Genomic DNA, 25,592 nt, shown 5'->3' with positions numbered 1-25,592 from the left:
CCCAGTAAGGATCGACGTTCGTGTGTAATTTCCGCACGGGCGTGTGAAACACTTAGAGAATTTTCTCGGTCAGACAAAGAAGCCACAGGGGCGTGGGGATGCTCCTGTGGGTCGGGCACACGGCCGTGGGTAATTTCCACACGCCCGTATGGATGTACAGAATGCATGTTTTTCAATGAATAAGGCTTAGTTAAGACGATTGCCTTACCTCCCCTTTACTTGTGCCTTCTCTCTTGTCTCTTTTACTTTGTTTACATTACTTTTTGTCAATCAAATCACAATTTATTTTCGCTTAGTTAAAAAACAATTCAAGTATTTTTATTCCCTGCTCCCTGTGGATACGATACCCACTCATATGGGATTTATTACTTCGACAAGCCCGTGCACTTGCGGGACATACGCAAAGGGCGTTTTGTCAATTCATATGATCTAAAAAACAAAAAATCCAAAATAAATTAACAAAAAAGTGAATTTGTAACTTAAATCATCATTAATGTCTTTTTCAAGCACTAAATAGAGTTATGAGTCTATATTTATATATAGATTTCTACAAATTTAAAGAAAAACACACATACCAAACCGCCTAATTTAGGCTAGTTTAAATGATTAGAGGGATCAATCTTGAGTCCCATGTGGGAGGTGGAAAGTGGATGGTGATATGAGTTGGAGTTCCATAAAAAATTAACTTCATGAAAGTCTGGACTTTTTATACCGACATTAATAATATAATATGAGGATGAGAAGTATTGATTCCATTCATGTCCTTCCTCTTTTTTAAAAAAAGAAACTTGAGCTTTCTAACAATTTTTTAAAGACCATGTAAATTTTTAGGTTTCCTTTTAATTTATTCATAAATTTGGCTTTTCTTAGTGGGGGAACACCAGAATATCAAACTAGTGATTGTGGTGCAGCTGGCCTAATATCCACTCCAACATTTAGTGTGATCCAGCGGAGATCGTCCTTTTGACACCGTTCGATCCATTGACCATTGGCAATTATATCTCCAGATCATTTGCGCAATCTAGTAAATTTCCTTACCTTGTTCGTCAGGCCTTTAAAAATATTCCTCATAACCTTCACATTCATTGGTATATATTTATATCTTTCTTTATAACTAGTTAACTACCATCTATTTTCTTATATAGAGAAACCCTCAAGACTCCCAGAAAAAACCCCTCTTACATTCTTTCGTCATCGCGTCTCCGCTATGAAGCGTTGAATTCTCTCGAGCGCATCTCCTCCAGGGTTGTTGAAGTCTGGATCTAGGAAATAGTTTGTAGTGGTGAAGGACTTGGTGGATGAGAGCGAGATGATCGGGAGGAAGAGCATTGGGCGGGCGTCTCCGCTCTTGCTGATTCTCGTGGCGTTGGCATCCTTCTTGGTGACCTACAACCTTGTAATCTTGGTTATTCATAACCGGCCGAGGGAGGAGCAGACCCCGTTGGTTGACGATCCTGTAATTCAGATGCCCACCGATCTGAAAAGATCTGGGCGAACGAGAAGGCCTTTCCATGTGGCTGTCACGGCGACGGATGCGCCTTACAGCAAGTGGCAGTGCCGGATAATGTATTATTGGTATAAGAATATGAAGGACAAGAAGGGTTCGGAGATGGGTGGTTTCACAAGAATTTTGCACTCTGGGAAGCCCGATAATCTAATGGATGAGATCCCTACCTTTGTTGTTGATCCTCTTCCTGCTGGAATGGATCAGGTGAGAATTCCTTCTCTTGTCCTTTTGTTTTTAGTTAATTCTTGCTATGTGCTTGGGGTCCTAATTTTATTGGTAATATAGATTATTGTATTACTTTCTGATTCCATCTAAAATTTCTCAAAGTCATGTCTGCTTAAATATATCTCAGTCTTGTTTCAGTATTCAACTTTCAGTACAATGGCTTAGTTGTAAACTGTCATTGATGCTTGTATCTCGGATATAGATATCTGAGGGTCCAAGAGAATATTAGGCTGCTACTTTTAATTAATCAGTAACTGGGAATTTTAAATTTTAAAATTGTGTGAAGGTTCTAGGTGACTGTATGTTAAGCTCACTTCAAGCTGGATGTCTAATAGTCTTGATCCTTCTGAACCATAGCTCTATTTTTTGTACAAGCCATTTTGGATTATCAACTTTGTTAAGAGTGAGGCATGAGAAAATATAGCATGGCACATTGGTTTGTTCTTGTGTTTGGAATGATCTCTTAGCTTAAAAATGTATTGCGGAATCTCCTTTTTAATTATGTCGGAATGAAATTTGTCTTGTACATAGCTAGTATGTATCAAACTTTAATCTCGTAGTTTTAGGAATCAAGCAATCTTCCAAAATCATATAGCAACAAGTCCTAACAAACACCACCACCTTTTTTGTTGTGCTAACGAGCCCATAAACATTTTAGCAAACACCGTCGCCTCTTTTTTTTTTCTGTGCTATTGAGCCCATTAAACATTCAAACAAACACCTCCCTGGCAAACCTTGCAAAGTCTATATCGTACCAAGTTAGGATCACACAATATGTGATCAAACAGTAAATTTTCTTTTTTCTCATTTTCTTGTTATAATTATGTTGTTACTTAATCCGATATTGTTTCTTATTAGAGATCCTTGTGCACCGCCATTGCCTAGATATGTTTAGGGAGCCACTTAGTACTCTAGCTATGTTTCAACCATCAAATCAAATCTGGGTGAGATCACAACCTTTGTGATTTCCTTTGATTATGCTATCTGGCCTCTGCTTTCAGTTAGGTGTTTGTGAAGATGTTGTCATTTGCACATGTTGTTTGGTGCTTGCTTTTGCCATCAACTGCCTATATAACTTGACGCAAATGCCTGCTTGATATGAATGATTTATTATATTTTTGTGATGGACGTTGAATGGCCAAAATTGACCATATGTTCTTTTTGTTATGCTGTCAAATGGAACTCTTTTACCAGTTTTTCATTTATTATTATTATTGGCGCTGGATCATTGCACTAAGCATTTGTTGCTTACATTGCCATGGTGTTAGTTGTGAAGCAACCTGCATTAAAGTTGATTATACTTATTTATACTGGAAGGAAATGGAATACACAGGAATAAGGATGAAACTAGACAACTTTTCTTCCCATGCAACCATGAATCTCATCAACAACGTTTAACTTGATTTAACCAAATTACCATAATACGCCTTATATTAATTTAGGTTAAAACTCTTTGTTCCAAATAAGTTCATCTTCTGGATTGGATTTAATTATTAAAATAGTCCTGATTTAAAGGATGATTAACATCCTTATTCTTTGGATTTAGTATTTGTTTATATAATTAGCAATAATTGAGTTTGAACATCATGAACAAGTTTAAATTAGATAGACTGTACGTTTCTCCTCAACAATAAAATTCAGAAACCAAACATTTTTCGTACTTATTCCAACTTCTTTTATATGCATGCAACATATTTTATTTTATGGGTCAATTTAATGTTTGCTTGAGCTGTTTTATTCATTGCATTCATATTGCTAGGCATGGTTATTTCTGACAACCTATTGCAATTGGAGTGTAATTTTAGGTAATAATCATGCCCCTACCAAATATGTCGATATTATGGCATACATAGTTGGGTGTTCATTACTTACATGTCTATGTTTTTGCTAATTTACCAGATGACTTTGTAGAATTTACATATTTCTATTATCGTATTAATTTTTTTTTTTTTTATATATAGGAATGTTAGTTCATGTATATGATGCAGCATATAGAACATGCGTGGCATTGTTTACATGTGCCTAATTTTTCATATGAACTTCTATAATTTATATATGTTTTTCTTATCTTATTGATTATTTATTGGATAGGCTAGTTCAAGTATGACGAGGCAGCAACATATAGAACATTGTGCTCTCGACCCTCAAACGCTTTTTCATTGTCTTATCCGATAAAATAATGGAATTAGTTCCAATTTTATATATTCTAATTCTCTTTGGAAATATTGTCCACCTCGGCATCCTTTTGTGCTTTACTCATTCTCCACGGCAAGTGTTTCATTCTTAGTCTGACTGATTCAATTATTCATGTTTTTCCTGTTTATTACAAGAGCTTTTAATTAGAACGCTTTCGTCCAATGATGTTTTAAAATGATTGGAGAACAAAAACTTTCCAATTTCCTAAGTTTTATTTAGGTTGTGCTCAATTATGCTAAAATGCAAGGAAAAAGAAGAAAAACAGTTTCTTTTCAAAAAGAAAATTTTGTTATCAATTGGAAAGAGATGAATTATAATTTCAAGGAATGTTGTTATTGATGTTTCTCTTTACCTTTTATTTCTCCTATCTAAGAAAATCAAAGAAAGAGATCAATGATTGGTTTCCTGACTCGTATCCACACAGTATTCCTTAGTGCGCAACAATGTTATTAAAAGCGCAAAAGGCACTTACTTAAGAGCCCAGCCAAGGGCAGGCTATAGCGCTTTATACCCTCTAGGCGAGGCGCCATCAAAGAAGCACCACTGCCTAAGTGAGCGCTTCGGCCTAGATGCAAGGCAACAATAAACAATTATACTTGGAAAGTGTAGTTTTCTATTTTTTCAAAACAAATTAAGGCAACTTTTTGGAATATGAAGAGTTTTTGTAAGAGAGAATAAAACAAAGAAAGAGATTAAAAAAGAAAACAAGAAACTTCATAAGAAATCTGAAGGAAAACTTGGGAGACTTTATGTGAAAGATACGGAAGTTTGAGGAAAACTTCATAAGAAAACTTTAATCGATAATGGCTGAAGCTCTAGTTTTAGAGTAAGAATTATGTAACAATTTGATTCATATATGAATCGGATGAAGAAATTGAGAATTATAGATCTAGTGATCAGGGAAACGAAAGCGTAGATGATGAGAAGGATGGCTTAATAGAGTTTGATGATGATTAGACTAGAATTAAGATTTTAAATCAGGTCTTGTATACTAAACTTGAAAATTTAGATTGTCTTTTATGGTTTAATGTTAATGTTTTTAGTTTAGATCTTCAATATTTTAGTAGATGATTATTATATTAATTTAAGTTCAATCTTATGCAATTTTAATGTTGTTTTGTATATTTTTTTTTTACTTATTTTAAATAGTGCTTCATGTCGCTCAAGCGAGCTTCTAGAGTGCTCCTCAAGTGAATTAGATTCTCATCACCTCGAGGGCGCCTTGCTCTTTTAATTACATTGGTGTGCAATTGATAGCAACCCCTTGCTATCTACAAGTGCACGGGTCGTACAAGTACTAATGTGTACCTAATTAGATCGGGTAGTCGAATCCACAGGGATTGGTAACCTTTTAGTACTAATTGTTCTTCTAATATCTAGTCGTATCAAAATGTTGGTTAAACTAAAACAAGGGTAAACAAAGGTTTGGGAAGGAATTGGATAAGAGTTACTACAATAGATCAATGGCTCGGACTACTCCCCTTAAGGAACTTGTATTGACTCTACACTAGCTATCGGGTATATTCTCTTGGACTGAAGGAATAACCCTAATTCGAAGGGTCGGCACCATACGCCTTATCTCTAGGCACACACTTGATCCTTTTCCTCTATGTGTGCCCCAACAAGATGGATTTCTCAATCATCATCAAGCAAAGCAAAGTTGCAATTATGGCAATTATGCACAATAAAATTGCAATCCAAGATAAAACATAGAAGGAATCCAAGAAAACTCCATAACCAATGTAATTAAACAAATCAAATATAAAACATCTCAAGGTTCATATTCCGGGGCATCGGAAAATTGGTTTAGCCCCTTATAGTTCCACAAAACATAGAAAGATAAGGAAAATAAATAAGCAAGAATTCATAAAGACTCCCTTTTGCCACCCAATCCTCTCTAAATGCGCTCCAAGGAAGTTCCCACTGACTTAGCTCCGCTCCACTTGGTGCTTTTACCTTTCAGATCTCTTCCCCTCCGAAGTCCCTCTCCCAATCGTCTAGCCATCTCCTTCCAAAACCTAGCCAAAAGTCCCTTTGAAGCCCTAACTTTGGGTTTAAAAAGGTGTTTCCGATGCAAGGACGGACGTGCTTATGCCTGTGTACTTTACGGGAAAGTGTAAGATTTTTATTGGTGCAAAAGTCAGCCAAGCTGTGAAGTGCACGGTTTGGAGCACGCCCTAAGCACCGCAGTGCTTCGATCTGCACTGCCATGTTCTGAGCATAGTGCTCGTACTTCTCTTTTTCTAGTGAATTCTCTAAATCTTGAGATTTGCACTGGCTAAGCACGGGCGTGTTGAGGTTGTACTTCTCCTGGTAAAGTCCAGTTGTGCTCTTTTCACACTGAACTTGTGCCAAATCTTGTTTTTTCACCCCAAGACTTGTTCACCGGTACATTGTAGCTCAAATACCCAAAGTAGCATCGAAACGTAATAGATGAATGCTAAAAAACAAGCTAAATACATAAAAAAGGGTATACAAAATATCTATATGAAATGCACTCATCAGCAACCATCAAGATACTTAGGGCAGCAATATTCTAATGTCCTCTCTGGGAATTCATCTTTTTACCAATTTTAGCATACATAAGGCAACTTTTTCCTGCATATTTCTACCAAGTGGAAGATAATAGATAACGTGTGTAATTGTTTTTGGGATGGATGCTATGAATGGGCAAATTTGGATTCAAATTTAAATTCTTTATCTGATGGATGGGATATTACATTCAAATTGCATGAAGTGGCTTTTGAGATTGTGTCAACCCTATGCTATGGTTAAATTTTTTCGGGTACATTATCATATTTGAGCTCCAAATTATGATTTGTGTTGTTGAATAAACATGGGATTAACAATGAAACTCAGTGTAGTTAGAATCGTACAATTCTCGATACGAATCGTATGATTTATATCGTTTTTCATACATAACGATTCGAATCTTATAAAAGAATCGAAATTGATCTAGAATCATGAATGAATCGTTCGAATCGGTCCCAAATTAGTCGAATCGATATGAATCGAGAAGATCAATGATTTAGTTATTGGTTTCCTGGTTAATAGGAGTTTTGAATTTAAAAAAAAAAAAGAGACCAGCCCTTGTAGGAAATGAAGAGCCTGATGATGCATATACCAAATTTTTAAAAAAGAAAATAAAAGCAAAGGGAAGAATCAAAAGAGAAAGAAGCATAGGAGAAAGGAGAAATTTTGTTCTCTTTATTCCAACATCCTCAACAAAGGTCGTTTTAACCATCTCTTCATATTTCTTACCGTTTTTCTCTGTTTTTAATTCTTTCTATGTTGTCAACCATTTAAATTATTTTAGAAGTTCATATCGAAAAACAAATTCAAAGAAAAGATAATGCTTTCTTTTAAAATTTTAATATCAAATTAATTTATTATCTTAAAAATCTTGTTATGGAAAGAAATCTATTTTAATTAAAAAACTAATCTTTTGCATAATTTAAACTTTCAGTGATTATTTCATTAAATCTGAACTATTTTTTAAAATAACTAATGTTTTTTTTTAAATATGTATTGAAAATGTCTTCCAAGCTTAAAAAAGGATCTCAAACTAAGAAAATTGATCCAACTTGGGAACATTGCTCTCAAATTGGAAACAATAGAATGCATTTGAAATGCAATTACTGTGGACTTGAAATGTGGGGATGGATAATTCGACTAAAACATCACTTAGCCGGTACTCATGATAATGTTGCTCCTTGCAAACATTGTCTAGATAATGTGAGAGAAAATTTTACTAAACTTTTAAATGAAAAGGAAAACCAGAAAATTTTAGATGAGAAAGAATGCTTTGAAGAACAAGTGAGAGAAGATGTTCCATGCTCAGGAAATATATATATACCATATATATATATGATTTTGAAATGTTGAACCGAATCTTATGATTCAATTCGCGATTCTCGATTAACAAATTTAGAATTTCGATTCACGATTCGAATCTCGATATGACTACCTTGACGAAACTTACAATTGTCATCTGATTTGTTGTATGACTAATGATGTGCTGCGTTGCTGATGTTGCTTTCTTTTGGGGTAGGTCTTGAGTTTTAATTAGGAAAACAAATCTGAACTCAAAGCTCTTATTTTCCTCATGTTGGTTGAGTTGAGATCTGTAAAGTTCCATGCCTGGATTTTTGTAAATGCGAGCTGTTTGTTTTAGTCATAATTGGTGCTAATTGCAAGTCACATCCAATTAAGTACAATTGGCATCTTATCCAATCCCTGGCACAGCTTTTGTTTCTCTACTAGCTAAGTAATTTGTGCGCTGATGTTCTATTGTGTAAGACATTTGCTAAACTATAAAATCTTTCATTTTCCATTTGGATGTGTTTGTTTTCTTTTGCATTTACTTTTCTTCTATGTTTTAATTGTGACAGGTACATGATTAGCTTTCTTTGTCCTATCTGTTGTAGAACTTGAACAAAGTTAATTCTCTTGAAGTATGAGGAAGAAAGGTTGTTTAACTACCAACCTTCCAGTATCCTTAGCTTGATATGTTTGGAAAGTAAATCTTTTATACTTAGCTTTAAATGGGTAGATTTGAAAGTGCCGGGTTTGTTGACTTGTTATTCCTATAATATTTTGATATTGTAATTCACATTGCTTTTTGATGTGCATCTTTAGGGTTACATTGTATTGAATAGACCGTGGGCTTTTGTTCAATGGCTAGAAAAAGCAACAATTGAAGAGGAGTGAGTTCATATGTATATGAAGACTCTATTATTTATCCCTCTTTGTTTTACTTATTCTGGTCTAACTTTATTCTTTTGCATAATAATTCAAAATGCAGTTACATACTAATGGCAGAACCAGATCACGTCTTTGTTAAACCTTTGCCTAACTTGGCTCGTAGAAGTTATCCAACAGGTTTCCCATTTTTTTACATCAAACCGTCTGAGCATGAAAAGTTACTAAGGAAGTTTTTCCCTGAAGAGAAGGGTCCTGTGACAAATATTGACCCTATTGGTAATTCTCCTGTCATTATTCAAAAGGTAAGTTTGTAAGCTGGATAATTTGGCTTTTTATATTTCTGTCTTTGCAGACCAAGTTGTAAAAAGTTGGTTATGCTTTTTACTTTTGATACAATTTATCCATTCATTGTTTTATCTTTATATTCATTATTTTTTCTCAAGATTGAAATGATTGGAATTCTCATAGAATGTTATCAAATTCAGAATTTTTAACTTGATAACGTTGGTTTAAATTTTATGCCATTTCAGTCCCAATTGGAAAAAATTGCTCCTACTTGGATGAATGTCTCTCTGAGGATGAAAGATGATAAAGAGACTGACAAAGCTTTTGGATGGGTACTAGAAATGTGAGACCACTTTACTTCAATGTGTGATTTTATTTTACCATATTGTCTCATGGTGTGCTGGATTCATTTTCTGATGATTTTTTATGTTATTGTGTTAAGGTATGGATATGCTGTTGCCAGTGCATTACATGGAGTGCAACATATTCTTCGTAAAGATTTTATGATACAGGTTTTCATGTGTTTTGCTAGTTTGAAGATTATTCAAATCTTTCACTATTCTAATTGCTGAAGTTGGCATGCCAAATTTTTAAAATTTATATTTCAGCCTCCTTGGGATTTGAAATTGGGGAACACATATATCATTCACTATACATATGGATGTGACTATTCTTTAAAGGTGATTCTCTACCTTTAGTTGGTTATCCATAGATGAGAACATTGAAACTTTCCATAGAGGACCTGTTTTGTTGATGGGGCTAATATTGATGCAATTTTTTTTCAATGTTTTATTAAGAAGGTTATGTTTAGTAAATTTGCTTACGTTGGTTGTTTACAACAAATTTAGGGTGATCTAACATATGGAAAAATTGGTGAATGGCGCTTTGACAAAAGATCATACCTTCGTGGTCCACCACCAAGAAACCTCTCTTTGCCACCTCCAGGAGTTCCTGAAAGTGTGGTACGTCTGAAGTTTCATATCTTTTCATTATATTTAGTTTCTTCACCATGGTCAAATTTTCTTGGTGGTTCTATATTTTGAATTTTTCTTGACTAGATTAAATTTTTTCTTTTGAATGGTTACTATATTACAATAATCATTGGCTCACATTGGTTTTGTTCTATCTATTAACTAGGATATCTCTTGAATTCCATTTTTGACTCGTTTATTTTGTGCTGTCTACCCTGAATTTCTCTTCGCATTTTTTCCATCTGCATACAAATGTGTCTATTCTACAAACTTAGATATGGATCATGGATTGAAACGTTATTATCATTTTAATTAGTTTATATTATTTTGAATGTTATTGAGTTCAATGAGCATTCATAAAGATATAAATAAGAGTAAATTTATAAACTGAGGTGTTTGCTTTTGTGCCCACCTTAGACAAATTGCCATGGAAACAGTCTACTTTTCACAACTGACCACTGCTTGCTAGATTAAATAATACTCCTTTTTAAAATGTTTCAAATAACCATATCTGTTGGATGAAGAAAGTTGGTTCACAAAACAAAATAAAAAGTTTTAATTCACTTTCCAAAATTACCCTTAATTTCTCCATGCATAATCTCTCTATATATTATTATATTTAATGCCTACCTATGCTATTTTCTCTCTCATTTTCTCTGATCACAGTGGAAAGAAGGTAAATTTAAGAAATATATATATATATATATAATAAATGCTTTCCGGATGTAATAAAAGGATAGATTGAAAAAGGACACTAGAATATGACATTTTAGACATATTTAAGTAGAAAGAAGAAATATGGGCACCTGGGAGACCATGTCAAAGAACGACATTAGAAAGTGCATGTGTTCCTATATAGTAATTACCTCTTATCTAGTAGCTAGTAGCTAGTGGAATTTTTTTTGTTAGCAAGGGGTTATTTTTTTGTTGGGTTGTTATAGCTATAAATAACTATATGGTTAATTTCAAGATGCGATTGGGATCATGCATTGTGTCATATTAGGAGTCTTGTCCTTGCCATATGGTCATCTTTTTCTTTTTCCTTTTTTTTTGAAGTCATTTTGTTTAGATTCTGGCACGTTTCCTTTCAATAAAACGCATTATTTGTTTCTATCTCTTCTGCAATCTTTGATGGTTTATCATGTTTGTGCCAGCGTAAGTTTATGATTTAACATAGTGTTGACTTGAGCCCTTATTTCTCACAATGAATCATCAAATCCTCCTCTTACCTTTTCACCAAACCCAAACTTGGATGTTATGGCCTAGTAATTATCATCCATTGCCTCTTGGCACTTTAGCTGCCGAGGTGGCCGTACTCAAAGCCTAAGCTAGCGATAGCCCTAACAGATTTAACATGGACAAGGCCATAGAGATTTGTCTCGATTTGCAAGAAAAAGGCAGGATTTTTAGGTTGAATGACGTGGATGATGATATGAATAACTTGTGAGGATAAACACCCTGCTAGGCCATATGAAGATAAAATTTTCCAAGTTCAAAAGGGGTGATCCCCGTGGTTGGATTTTGAAGGCGGAAAATATTTTCACTATTATCAAATTTCGAATGATTTGAAAGTTGAAATTATATCCATGTATTTGGAAAGTGATGCTTTTGATCTTTTTGCATAGAGCAATGGTGAAAATTCAATTCTCTATTGGGAAGAGTTAGTGAAGATGTTACAAGAACATTATGGACCGGAGTAGTTCCAAAATCTTGATGAAAGTTAGCAAATTGCTCTCATAAAAGCTTTTTTTCTTTGGAATTTTCTGCTATTCTGTTGAAAGCTTCCATGACACCCAAGACAACTTCTTTGTCACAATTTGGAGCTCTTCAAGGATATCCACCAGGTGCAGGAGTAGAAAGATAACGAACATCATAAAAGCGAGGACTTAGAGCAAACCCAAGGCAATGCATGGAAATATTCATCTTTTCCTACCTTTCAAGTATTTTCTTTTCCATACAAGGATAATCACTTTCATATTTGTTACCATGCATGACATCCTTGATTTGTCCTAACATGGTATCTATTTTTTCATAAACTTCTCCCATTTTGGCACTTTCACCATCACAAAACTTAATTAACAAATAGATAGGCTTTGTTATCATAATCACATTCTCAACATCTTCCCAAAATTTCACTTGAAATAGTTTCAGCCACAAGGTTTCCCATATCTCTAGTATTTTCATCTCCTATTTTTACCCATTCTTTCCATGCTTTAAGTAAGATGGTATTAGCAAGTGCCTCTCTACAATCAAGCAACCTCTTCAATAGAATATAATGAGAAGCAAATCTAGTTTTAGCAACTTTCAACAATTCTAGTTTTGATTGTGCTCTAAACATCGTCAAAACCTCTGTGTGATTAAGGACATATTTAACAATTGCTTTACCCCTCCTATATGTGTTTCTTAACTACTTAAATGCATTGGCAAAATCTTTAAAGATTAAATTGAGTGTGTGAACAACACATGGTGACCAAAAGATGTGCCAATGTACCTTTTCAATTTCTCTTCCAGTTGCTCTTTGCAATTGGCTGCATTGTCAGTAACCACTTGGAGGACATTTGATGGGCTGATCTCTTTGATAGATTTCAGCAAGAATTCTGCAATTGCAGCGCCTGTTTTTTCAACTTCAGAGAAGTCTTCGGCATTCATAAACGTTGCTCCACAGCTATTTGTTGTAATGACATTGATTAACGGTTGATGCTTGACATTGGACCAGCCATCAAAAACAATAGACATGTACCAAACCAAATATTTTTCCACATCCCTTTTGCACTCATCCAACAAAATTGTTCTTGCTTTCTTCAATGAAATAGCTTTATATCCTTATGGAGCTTTGTTAATTGTTGTCACCATCTCAGCAAATTGAGGATTCTGTAACACATTGAAGGAAATGTCATTTGCACATAATCCTCTTATAATCTTCAAATCTACTGAACTTCTGTCCAATATATTGAAGGTCTCCTTAATTGGCTTAGCAGCCACTGGCTTTTGCTTCTTGTTGACAATAGAATTCTTCAAAGATGAGGAAACACCAACCTTTTCTGGTTCTTGGACCATCCTCCTTATTCTTTCATATTCTTCTCAGTTTCAACGCTTGACATCTCTGAATTTGTGCTTTTGTCCCCACTGGAACACCAAAAAAATGATAATGGATTCTCGCATATGAACTTGTATACTTGTTGCAATGTTTGCACATCCAAAGCTTAGTTCCACCTGGATTTTTGCCTTGTGAATGGCTAAAATGCACCACTTCAGATTAAAAAGGCTTGGACTTGGAATCTGGTTTTGCATCATCTTCTTGTGGCTCATATGTTGTTGCTTGCTTGGTTGCTTGAATTCCTTTAGCATGGATCATTTTTAGACTATCATCATCACTTGAATCATTAGGATCTTCATCAAGTTGCTCATTTCTTCTTTTACCAAACACCATTGCTATTTGCTTGTGAAGTTGGTAGTAAGAGGAAAAGAAAAGAGTGTTCCATTCTCAGACTGAGAAGCTAGATATTTCTATTAGGAGATGGACGGTCAGTGGATATAACATTTATTTGTAATTAATTTTCCATAGGTTTTGAACGTTTGGTGCACTGTTATTGTAGTGTAAATTGAATGACATTCATAATTGAACCGAGGCATAGGCTTTAGTTACCCATGGTCTATGCTTACTCTTTTCGACTTTTGGTATTTTAAAGGCAGCTGGCCAGCTGCCTACTTAACTAACTAAAAGCCTATTCTTTATTTTTATTTTCATTACATTGTATAATTTAAAGGTAACTAGATTCATTTGGTTCTTACTTTATGAAGGATATATTTGAGAAGTTAATAATATTTTGAGAATAAAATAACATGTTACTTTTTCTTTGATTAAGAAATAAATATTGGGAGTAATTTACATTTAGATGTCCCTAACCTAAACTCCTATTTTAATATTTTAGCAATTATAAATTTCTTAATAAACTATTTTTAACTATTTCTTTTCTCTGTTCTTTCACTCTCTCTCATTGGTTTTTCCACCCCATTTAATGCTTTTTCACTCTTTCTCTCATTGGTTTTTACACCATTATGATGCTTGTTTTTCCCTCTTTCTCTCAATGGTTTTGTACTCCGCTGTAATGCTTCGGAAATAACATTTATAACTCTCTCTTCCCTTTGTAATTTACTCTTTGTTTCATTGCAACCCATTTCATTCTTTTATGCATCCGAATTTCTCTATAGAAAACCATTAATTTCTTTAATTGTTTGGACCATTGCTTTCATGGAACCAATTCCCGTTCCCAACGATCCTGGAACTCAAACGAATCGAGATCCGGATCGCACGATCCAATTCGTGGTTCCAAAGAGGTGTAGCATTCCTGGGAACATGGGTTTGGCCTTTGAATTTGAAGCAAAGGTAGGCTTAGCCCGAGCCCTGAAATGGTCCGATTCTTCATCTTTCAATAAGCCTATTGTGACTTCCTCTTAAATTGCAAAACCATGACCAGCTCTTCTTATGTATTCGCACAACCTAGTCTCCGCCACAGTCTCCACCACTCCAAACACAGCTTTAGTGACGCAAAATCAAAATTGGGAGGCTGAGCTGAGGTGCAACAAAGGATTGCTTTCATTGCATCTAGAAGTTCACGCCATGCTATAGATGCAAGGCGGTATTTTTCTTTATTAGAATTGTCTGACATCAGCGACCTGATTGACGATGGGGAGACCAATCTCAAAGGTGAGCAAAGCAGAAAGACAACTCTCAGGACTTGGCTGAGATCTCTTTCCATGCCATTCTTGGAGAAACTTTAGGGGCGATATTAAAACTTGGGACACCATTCTGAACAAGCATGTGTTGATCCTGATTGACAGTGGATCCTCTCACAATTTTATTTAACTCCATTTATTGAGGAATTAGGTCTAGCTGTGGATACTCTTCCCATTTTTGGCATTCAAGTTGGGAATGGGGAAATAACTAAGTGCAATCAAGTTTGTTGTAATGTCTCTATGCAGTTGTTAGGATTGAAGATAAGTCAAGATTATTTTCCTTTCTAATTGGAGATGCAAATGTTGTATTAGGAATTAAATGGTAAGCTTCACTCAACACTGTTCAAGCTAATTGGAAGGGGATGTTTCTGATTTTTTACTTGGATGGCACTAGCTACATGGTGCAAGATGTTCCTCCAAACGCTAACTCAGAATTCTCTCCTCAATCCTACTCCAAGTTGGCTGAATCTCCATGTAATATGGCCCTTTTTGTCATCCAATCCCTTATGCTATCTTACCAGGATGTTTTTGCGGAGGTCACCCCATTACCACCTATTCGATTACATACCCACTCTATTCCTTTATTGCCCAATGCACTTCCCCTAAATATTAGACCTTACTGTTATCATACACCTAAAAAATAGAGAATGAAACTCAGGTCAATGGCTGATTGGGTTTAGGTTTTTCCCATCCCAGTTCTTGTCCATTTGCTAGTCTTGTTTTGCTAGTTAAGAAAAAGGATGATTCATGGAGATTCTGTATCAATTTCCAAAATTTAAACCACTGACTGTACCCGATAAATGTCCTATCCTATCCCTAACATAGATGAACTCCTTGATGAACTACATGGAGCAACTATCTTCTCAAAAATTAACCCAAGTTCGGTGACCACTAGATATGATGCATCCCCAGACATGCACAAAACAGTCTTTTGGACCCACTCCAGGCATTATGAATTTCTTGTAATATTTTTTGGCCTCATTAATGCTAACCTTAGTCTTCTAGTCCACCATGAATGGCATGTTCCAACCTTACCTTCACAAAGTTATCTGGGTATTTTTCAATGACATCTAAGTGTAGCAACTTGCAGATTGCCTTTTTCAAATCTAATGTTTTCTTTGCCAATTTATTAAGAAATGTCTATTTGGGTAAAAGCAAATTCAATTCCTGGGACATATGGTCTCTTCAAATGGGGTAGCAGTTGATTCAGAAAAAACTCAAGCTTCTTTAGATTGGCCTTTGCCTCGGGATGTCAAAGAATTGCGAGGATTTCTTGGTTTGACAGGTTATTGCCCCATTTTGTCAAGGATTATGTGTTGGTTGCTCAACCATTGATAGACTTAACTAAGTAGAATGGTTTCTAATGGAATTCTAAGCAAAATCAGCTTTTCATATGCTCAAACAAGCTTTGACAACTGTTCGTATATTGTGGCTACCAGATTTAAATCTGTCATTCACTGTTGACTGCAATGCTTTGTCTACGGGAGTGGGAGCTATCTTATCACAATCTTAATATCCCATAGCTTATTTTAGTAAGAGTTTCTATTTCTCTAATTGTTAAAAATCTGCTTATGATAGATAGAGAATGGTTGGTTGTGGCTCTTGCAATGCAAAAATGGATACATTGTTTGTTAGGAAGACATGTTTTATCTAGATTGACCATTGCAACCTTAAATATCTTTTTAGCCAACAGGTGACAACAAGTGAGCAACTTCTCATGAAGCTTGCTCCTTTTGATTTCGCTGTCATATATAAGCTGGGCAAGGACAATCAAGGTGCTGATGCTTTCTCGCAGATTCCGCAACACGTGGATTTTTTTGGCACTTGCATTACCGATCCATATAGATTTTTTTAATTTTCAAGAAGCTTTGTAATAGGATCCCTACACCAAGAACATCATCATCTCCATCAAGCTAGATCCCAAAACTTATCCAGGATTTTTACTTGGCTGGTAATAAACTTTTTTATTAAAATTGCCTTGTCATTCATGAGGGCCCTGCTTTACGAAAGAAGATTCTATTAGAATGCCATGATTCTTTAATTGGAGGCTACGGAGGTTACCTCAAAATATTCGAGTGCCTCACTGATAATTTTGCTAGCCACAAATTAACAGAGATGCTGAATTTCATGTGCAAAACTGCTTTATATGTCAGCAGAATAAATATCAGACCCTTCCTCCTGCGGGTCTTCTTCAGCTGCTTCTCATTCTTGATCGTGTTTGGGAAGATATCTCGTTAGATTTTATCACTAGACTCCCCAAATCTAGTGGGTTTGGCACTATCTTGGTGGTGGTTGATCGATTGAGCAAATATAATCATTTCATTCTTCTGGCTCACCTCTTTACAGCGACAGCTCTTTTTTGTTTCAATTACATGGGATGCCTCACTCTATTCTTTTTTATAGAGATGCTATTTTTCTTAGTAATTTTTTGTAAGAATTATTTCGTTTTAATCAGGCTCAACTTTGCATGGGCACCTCCTATCATCATTAATTTGACGGACAGCCTAAAGTCATTCTCCGATGTTTTGCACATGAGAAACCTGTTTTTTTGAAGTTCTTAGCTGGGGTAGAATACTCATTCAATATTAGATTTTACACTGTGGCTATCACAACTCCATTCAAGATTCTTTATGGTCGGGACCCTCGAGCTTTGCACCTTTTTGTTCACAGAGAAACTCACATTGCCGATCTTGAAGTACAGCTCATTGGTCATGATGAAATGCTGTAACTTTTGCGTGCTAATATGCTCAAAGCTCAATCATTTATGAAAGCTCAAGTAGATTCCAACCAATGAGAGTTGTCCTTTGAAGTGGGAGACACTGTTTTATTGTGACTTCAGCCTTTTTGATGGTGCTCCCAAGCAAAGGAGTGAAAAGTCCTCTCCCTGCTATTTTGGTCCTTATACTACTGTTTGTCATGTTGGACTGGCAACCTATGAAGTAACTGTCCTAGAAACTACGCCTGCCCATCCAATATTTCACATGTCTTTGTTGTGTCCTGCTCATGGTCAATTTTCCTCTTCCCTTCCAGTCGCATTGGCAATCAATGAAGAATGGAAATTATCTTTGGGCCTTGAAAAAGTTGTCACATTGTTGGGTTTCACAATCTGGGGCTGTTGGTGTAATGGGTGGACCATTCTCTTGAGGAAGCTACCTGGGAAAATTATGATTTGCTTATTTGACATTTTTAATATTTTCGCCTTGAGGACAAGACGAAATTTCAAGGGGGTACTGATAAGAATCTGTCACTTCAACTGTATCTCAAGAGAAAGAAGAAACATGATGACATGGAAGACAAATTTAAAGCACATGGCATCTGATACTGTAGGTGTTCCTATTTGGTAGTTAGTTGTTTTTGTCTAGTAGCTAGTGGAATCTTTTTGTTAGCAAGTGGTTATTTTTTTTTCTTGGGTTGTTATAAATATGAAGTATTTTATTGTCTGGAATTAAGCAGTTAGTCGTATTAGGAGTGAAGTCATTGTGTTTAGATGCCGGCAATTCTCCTTCAATAAAACCCATTATTTGTTCCCTTATCTTCTAAAATTTTTGTTGGTCTATCACATTTATATAAAGGAGGAATTTTTTTTTTTTAAATTCAGGTTGAATTTAGAAATTTTTAATGGTAAAAAAACAGAAAAAATTGTAGTCTTTTGGTTTTTTTAAATATTTAAACATATTAAATTGAGTCTGAAACTTGATCTAAAACTGAAGAACTTATGTGAAGCCATAAATGATTTAATCCCCCAACACATTAAAAGGTGGAGTAAATGACAGCAGTGATATGTATGCGAGGGATGTAAAAGAGAAGTGTATGACTTTGGACAGTGAAGAAATGAAGAAAATGATTTTTGCGATTGGTCTTAAACACATACATTATCTAGGAGTATATAGCAGACTTCATATATGTCTCAATTAAGGCTTTGATGTTCTATCGCCTGCAAAGGCCATGAGATGATTACTAACTTAACTGGATTTAAAATTTTACTTCAATTTTTATACTATTTTCAAGTAAGGTAAAAGAATGTCAGATTTTCAAGTAAGGCCATGAGAGTTTAAGTGTGACTTATCAAAGTTTTCCATTTTATAGGGACTTATATATGAGCTATCATCAGTAACATTATTGTGTGGTTGGAAGACATGTGCCTATGAAATTATTGTTCATTATGTTAAATCTTTAGCCCTTGATCCCTCTTGAAAGCTCTGTTGTCTGTGTACACTTTGTTCATAATGTCAGTAGGCCTGACTGCATTGATGATGGTTTATGTTCCGCAACTTTGTACAAGTAAAATTTTTTATAATGACAAATTTGAAAATACCCTTGATTCTCATCTGATAAATAAAAGAAATAAGATTTACGACTCATAAATTCCCTGAAGTTCTTCAAAGGCAGATATAAATCTTCTCTGAATTTGAACTTTCTTTTTTTAAACTAGGAGAGAATAAAATAAAGTTTACTCAACCATGGCTCCTTAATGAGTGGTCAATGTCATTGGGCTTGCCCATTTGGCCTTTATCTATTTGGTTTATACCTTCCCAGGAGAATTCTTCGCCCAGTTATTTAAGATTGACACAGTAAAGCTACCGTGACGCTTGCGTCAAGATGAATTTCTGTACCTCCATTCTGACATCTGGAAATGAAATTAGTCAGAGGCAGCAGACATTGTGTTGGTCATCTGTGAAGTCTTACTGTGCTAGTGATAAACAATGTTTCCAAAAGCCCTAACTTTTTTAGAACTTGTGGAAAGGGAAATAGGGTTTTCGCCTTAGAAGTTAGTAAATACAGATATATTCAAGTCTGGGTCAGATTGCACTTGAGCATATGAGATCTTCATTATGATATACTGCATTAAACTGTTGCTTCTAGGCTGTTATACTTGTATGTTAATGGTTATGAAAACACCTCATGGATGATGATTCGTTTCAGACCATGCTATATTATAGATATAGCTTTATGCCATTTCAATTCAAATTTTTACAAATTATTATAAATTTCAATGTTCATGTCATTTCAATTAAAATTTTAGAAGGCAGTATAATTTTTAATCTTGAACCTAATAGAGTATGAACTCTTTTTCTTAATACAGTGATGAAACCAGAACAAATTGCTCAACTAGATGCTTCACTGATTTGGTGCAGGTTACACTTGTAAAGATGGTAAATGAAGCGACTACTAACATCCCCGGATGGGACGACTAAAGATAACTCTCACTTTGAAGGATACTGCACTAGGGAAACTACTTGTGTGGTTTCGGTCAGATACTGCATTCTGCAAGTAAGAATTATAGAAGCCACAGAATACATGTTTAGGGGAGGTGGAGGGTGCACAGCATTTTTATTTTTATATTTTATTTTTGGTGTTAAAGTAAACCTTTTTCTGTGAGATATTTGATGGTGTTTTTTTTTTCTGTTCTCTTTATTTGCCTGCGACAGGCTTGTCTTGCAATGTAGGTTATGTTGACGTAGATGCTAAGTAGGGTTAAAACTTATTTTCACCTGAAGAGGTCACCATCAAATGATTGAATGCGAGCAATAAAATGACATAAAATTATAATCAGTGCATTGGATGTATCTTACTGAACGCATTGAATTCTTTTAAAGATGGCGGGCCGAGTGTAACCGGCTAACCAAGATTTATGGGCTTGGTTGACACCAGCTTGCAATTAGTCCACTATCGGGCATAGTTAGTTTAGTATGGTATGCAAAATTATGGTACGTGATATGTTCGGATATTATACATATTTTAATTAAAAAGTTTGAAAGTTTGAATAAAAATATGGTAAATAATATGGAAGGTTTTATAGTATGAGTGTCTTTATGAGTTTTTTATGTTTTATAAAAAAATATGGTTTATAAATACCAATATTTATATATAGTCATGTTACAAATAAAATATATTGATATTTTAAAATATAAATATTAAAAAACACGAGTGAATATTATCCATCTAACCATGACCGTTCTTATTTGTGTGTGATGTTTATTTATTTTCTTTGCTATCATTTTCAATTCACTAAAGCTACTTGTGGATCTTTCAAACTAAGAGGACCATTAAATTTATTTAAATCAATAAGTGCATTTTTTCCCCAAAGAATTAATTTTTTTTCGTCATGGTATTTATTCGAGCTTAACAATTTTGGATAAACTTGCTTCCTTCTTTGTTTGAGGCTTTTAATATACTCCAATTTCACTCTGGCGGAGAAGAGGTACATCATTTGCTCCAAAGTCCAAACTCAACAGAAGCTGTACTTTAAAAAGAAAAATATATATGGTATTTTTTATTTTTTTTCTTAATATTTATGAATTTAAAAATATGTATTTTTTTTTGTATGTTTTAAAAAAAATATGTAAAACACATAATTAGAATATTATATGAAAAAAAAAACATAGTTATTGATCGCAAAGCAACCCTTGTACTAGGTGACATCGTTCATGCTTTCTTCTCAACCGCATGACCTGACTCATGACTTCGACAGAGGCTAACCCCAACCTAAGCCATAATCAATAGTCCATGGTCATTTTAATATTTTTTGTTTTTGTACCCTTTTTTTTCTTTCATTTTTTTTTTATTTTTCAATTTTTTTAGCTTTTTCTCTTATTTTGCTGCAAACCCTAATGGCATAAAGTTTGCTACTTCCTACATTTTCAGCAAAATCCCATAAAAGAAGATCCTTTTTTTCCTTAAAAAAAAAAAAATAGTGAGTAAGGAAAGGAGTTAAGACTTAAGAGAGAGAGAAAAAAAAACCTGCTGTTTTGTTCCATATTCCAGTGTTTTGTGAGAGTGGAGATCAGAGAAACAAAAAGGAGCAAGAAGAGGGCTTTCTTTTTTCCCGTTGAGATTACATCATATGACATTGCTTCTTTGTCAATGAGTTTGATTGGTCTCCATGGTGAAGGGGTGCTCGGTCTCAGATCTTGCGGCAAAGCTCGCCTTCTTCCCACCCAGCCCAGCAACCTATAGTGTGAAGAAGGTGAATGGGCGGCTTGATGCTTCTGGGATTCCCAGAGATCACTCTCTGGATGTTCTCATGGTGGACACCAACTGAGGCAACAAGATTGTGGCTTTCTTCTTGAGAAACCCTTATGCCAAGCTCATTCTACTGTAAACAAAAAAGGGTAAAATGTTTAGCACGGTAAACATTATACCGTTTTTTATATTCAATTATGCAAAACTGTAAACAGTTTACCGTTTTTGCATAATTGTGTAATTTTTTAAAATTTATTTAATCAAATAATTAAAAAAAATATATATATATAATATTAAAAAAACCCGCAAAGTGTTCATTTTTGGCAAAGTCTATGACTATCTTCCAATCAAGCATAGTGTTTAGTTTCTGCAAAGTACTTATTTCATAGACTAATCAAGTGAAACAAAATACAACAAATCATAAAAGAAAAATAAGAAAAGAAAGAACTGAGTATTCAATAAGAGTTATCTTATTAATTTTAGTGTGATAGCGACACTATTGCATATATATATATTTATATTCATAAAAATCTATACAAAGGTGTAGGAGAAAAATGCTTAGATATATGGTTTGACCTAGATTTACAAATTAATATATAAGACTGAGCTATCCAATGAAAAAGATTGAACTTCTTGAATAAACAAAACTCGCTCATCTACGAGAGATGATTGAACTTCTTAAGTAGTAAAAGTTGCACATCCACATGATAAACATTACTAAATATTTAAAAGAAGCAAAGTTGCTATGTCATATAAACAAAAGGAAATTTTTTTATGAAATCTCCCAAATATGATAGTCTTTTGCTATCTAATAGAGAGATGGAATCTCAGAAAAGTGAGGAAACTAAGGGGGACTTTTAGTTCACTGAAAGGGGATGAGAATACATGATGGGGAATATAAATGGAAATTGTGATTGATGGGAAGGATACTTCATTGATATAAAAAAAAGTAGAATGATGAAATGTCAAATGTGATCAAATTATCTTGAGAAAATTACTTATAAGTCCCTAAAACTTTTCAAATATACCGTTCAGCCCCTCCTTTTTAATTCTCTTTCCGCATTGTCCCTACTGTTACTTTGATCCGTGAAATATTTTGAAAATACCAAAAATACCCTTGCATGCTTTTGAGAGGGAAATGAAGGAAAAATGGCGCCAGGTCTTGTCAAAGTATGGTTGTTTGTCCTTGTTCTCTTGTAGAAGAAGCTTCTTGTTCCCATTGCTTCTATACTCAAGCTTTTTGTAAGAATGGAGTCAATCTCTTCTCAATCTGAAGGCTAACTTAGTGGAGAGGAAAGTCGATGAAGGTGTAGGTGAAGAAGACTAGCAGGGGAAGAAAGCTTGTAGCGGGAACAAAGTGCAAACAAACATCCTGTAATGGTATTTATTTTGTGCAACTTATAATGTATATGTTAATGAGCATTTTAATCCTTATCTCACCTTTGTTAGCTTACGTTGATCCAGGGATGGATACATTTTATAGTATTGCACGGCATAAGGGAGAGGGTTATGTATTACACTTCATTGTCTTAACTGCATGGGAGTCGATAGTAGAGGAGATATGTGAACGGTGGAACCTTGAAGCTAACCGTGTGAGGGTGAAGTATATAATGCCAGATGAGCACAAGACAATGTCTTGTATTAGCTCAGAAAGCGACTTCCAATGGATGTGTTACGTTCACCGTATGTTTAACAAGAATGTGGTGGATATGATAGTCGAGATTGATAATGGAATTACGGAGGCCGCTTCTGTGTCATCAGTATTATCGTAATTATCATATCCAATTAGTGTTTATTTTCTTTATATAGTGTTCACAATCTCAGTAATTCATGTAAATTCACCTTTATACATTTTTTGTGCATTATTTTCTCATTAGAAATCATTTGTTGTGCGTAAGTTTTGATGGTATTGTCTTTATAATCAGCCAAATGTTTATTTATGGAAGTTTTTGTTTACATATGTTATTATCTATTCAATTTCAGACAATAGTCATTAAATATGTTAGTAACTGTTTAACATTCGTATTGATGTAATCAAGGAGTCTTTGTCACAAAGCACTGCATTTAATCAATGCCCCCTACCATTATTCAGTTTGCCTAAGGAGCAATGTTGAACTCTTCAAGCAATTTTGAACACGACATGTTCACAGTTGGTCAATGTTATGAAAGTGCAACACAATTCAAGGAAGCCTTGTGTGACCATGCTATCAAGCGGAATTTCAACTTTTAGTTCATAAAAAATGATAAAGAAAAGGTTACTGTGACATGTGCTGCCGATGGTTGTGAATGGCGTGTCCATGCTTCAAGAGATGACAACCTGCCAACGTTTAGAATCAAAACAACCCAAGGGGTGCATACTTGTGGTGGAGGTATCGGCACAACGTCACATCCAAAAACATCAAAGAAATGGGTTAGTAGGCATGTAATACAAAAACTCCGAGATCGTCCTCTATACCGTGCATTGGATATATAATGGGATTTATTGCGTGAACAAGGTGTTCATTTGCCATACAAACAAGCATGGATGGGTAAAGAGTTAGCAAGAGGAATTCTCTATGGAAGTGATATAACAAGCTATGATCTGCTGTTATGGTAAGCGGGAAAGTTAACTGCAACAAATCCGGGAAGCATTGTGATCATTGACAAGGATGGTGAGCGATTTAGACGTGGCTTTTTTTTGTTTTGGTGCTTGTCTTGATGGATTTCGAAAGGGCTGTAGACCTATGCTATTTCTTGACGGAACACACCTACTTGGGAGATATGGTGGCATACTCTTAGGTGCAACAAGCAAGGATGCAAATGAAGGATTATTCCACTTGGCATTTGCTATCGTGGATAATGAGACTGATGACAACTGGTCGTGGTTCATATCAACATTAGGTGATGCATTATATGGTGAAGCTGACTATGACAAGATCATTACGTTCATATTTGATCGATCCAAGGGCCTTGTGAATGCAATTGTCAGGGTGTTTCCTTCTTCCCCACATGCATATTGCCTACGACATCTTCAAGCAAACTTCTTAAAATCAAATAGTCAGTTAGGGAGGGTATTGAAAGATGAGTGTTGGAGGTTGATTGTATGTGTAGCATATGCATGCACATCTTCAGAATATGATGATGCTGTAAACAAACTCTTACTCACCTCGGTGCAGGTCCATAACTGGTTGTTCCAAAAATAAGACTTGAAACATTGGTGTAATTACTTATTCCCGGGATGCCGATGGGGTGAGATGTACTCAAACGTTGCAAAATCTTTTAATGCATGGATAAAAGAAGCATGCCACCTTCCTGTGTGCAACATGGTTGACTGGATCAGGTTTGCTTCCTAACAGCATTCTTGAATAATTTACTCATTGAGATTAACAGTAGATGTTCTCAACTGCACTTTTTCGTACAGTTATCACTTTTCTAGATGGCTTTTCATGATTTGTGAATACTTTTGAAGTTTTATAATTAGTATTTGTGTGTACTAATTAATATTATTGGTAAGTCGTTATTATATTAATTATATGTTTATTAAATTATGAAAATGTTTAGTTATGTCTATTATTGCATGATTACGAAGCTGTTGCCTTTAGTATTGTTGTACTCCATGCAAAATCCACACGTATTTGTTTACATTTGGTCTAATCCATACGTGTCATAGGTACAAGGTAATGAACATGAGGTATGATCGGCACCAACAATGTGAGAAATGAGACACTCATCTTTGTCCTGTGGTTCACAAGAAGATTGAGGAAATGATAGAGGAAAGCAAGTCCCTTGTCGTTGGCCACTGTAATGGGGAACAATATGAGGTTATTGACTGCTATAGCAACTCCATCAATTTACATGATAGGACATGCTCATGCCGACATTGGAAAATTTATGGGCTACCGTGTCGACATGCTTGTGCGGCAATCATGCAGACTGATACTAACGTTCATCATTTTGTGGCTGAATATCACATAGTTGCTTCATACAAGGCAGCTTATGCAACCCCAATGTTTACTCTAAAACTA

General features: G+C 35.0%; 1 protein-coding gene across 2 annotated transcripts; it reads left to right on the top strand.

Annotated features, from left to right (window-relative positions):
* The first annotated feature begins 1,126 nt into the window (after nucleotides 1-1,126).
* LOC120273605 (hydroxyproline O-arabinosyltransferase 3-like) lies at nucleotides 1,127-20,116 on the top strand. Of its 2 annotated transcripts, none has more exons than XM_039280266.1 (8): nucleotides 1,127-1,711; nucleotides 8,567-8,634; nucleotides 8,733-8,934; nucleotides 9,163-9,260; nucleotides 9,360-9,429; nucleotides 9,526-9,597; nucleotides 9,766-9,879; nucleotides 19,709-20,116. In XM_039280266.1, exons 1-8 carry the CDS (start codon nucleotides 1,310-1,312, stop codon nucleotides 19,709-19,711), a joined length of 1,029 nt encoding a protein of 342 aa, XP_039136200.1. In that variant the 5' UTR covers nucleotides 1,127-1,309; the 3' UTR covers nucleotides 19,712-20,116. The 2 variants fall into 2 exon arrangements, with proteins under 2 accessions (XP_039136200.1, XP_039136199.1); XM_039280265.1 differs by having other exon boundaries at nucleotides 1,128-1,711; nucleotides 19,761-20,116.
* Nucleotides 20,117-25,592: the final 5,476 nt, after the last annotated feature.

The sequence above is a fragment of the Dioscorea cayenensis genome, chromosome 12 (genome assembly GCF_009730915.1).
Source record: "Dioscorea cayenensis subsp. rotundata cultivar TDr96_F1 chromosome 12, TDr96_F1_v2_PseudoChromosome.rev07_lg8_w22 25.fasta, whole genome shotgun sequence".
Classification (NCBI taxonomy): Eukaryota; Viridiplantae; Streptophyta; class Magnoliopsida; order Dioscoreales; family Dioscoreaceae; genus Dioscorea; species Dioscorea cayenensis.
The sequence above is the reverse complement of the archived record's forward strand: the minus strand, read 5'-3'. Positions and strand labels throughout refer to the sequence as shown.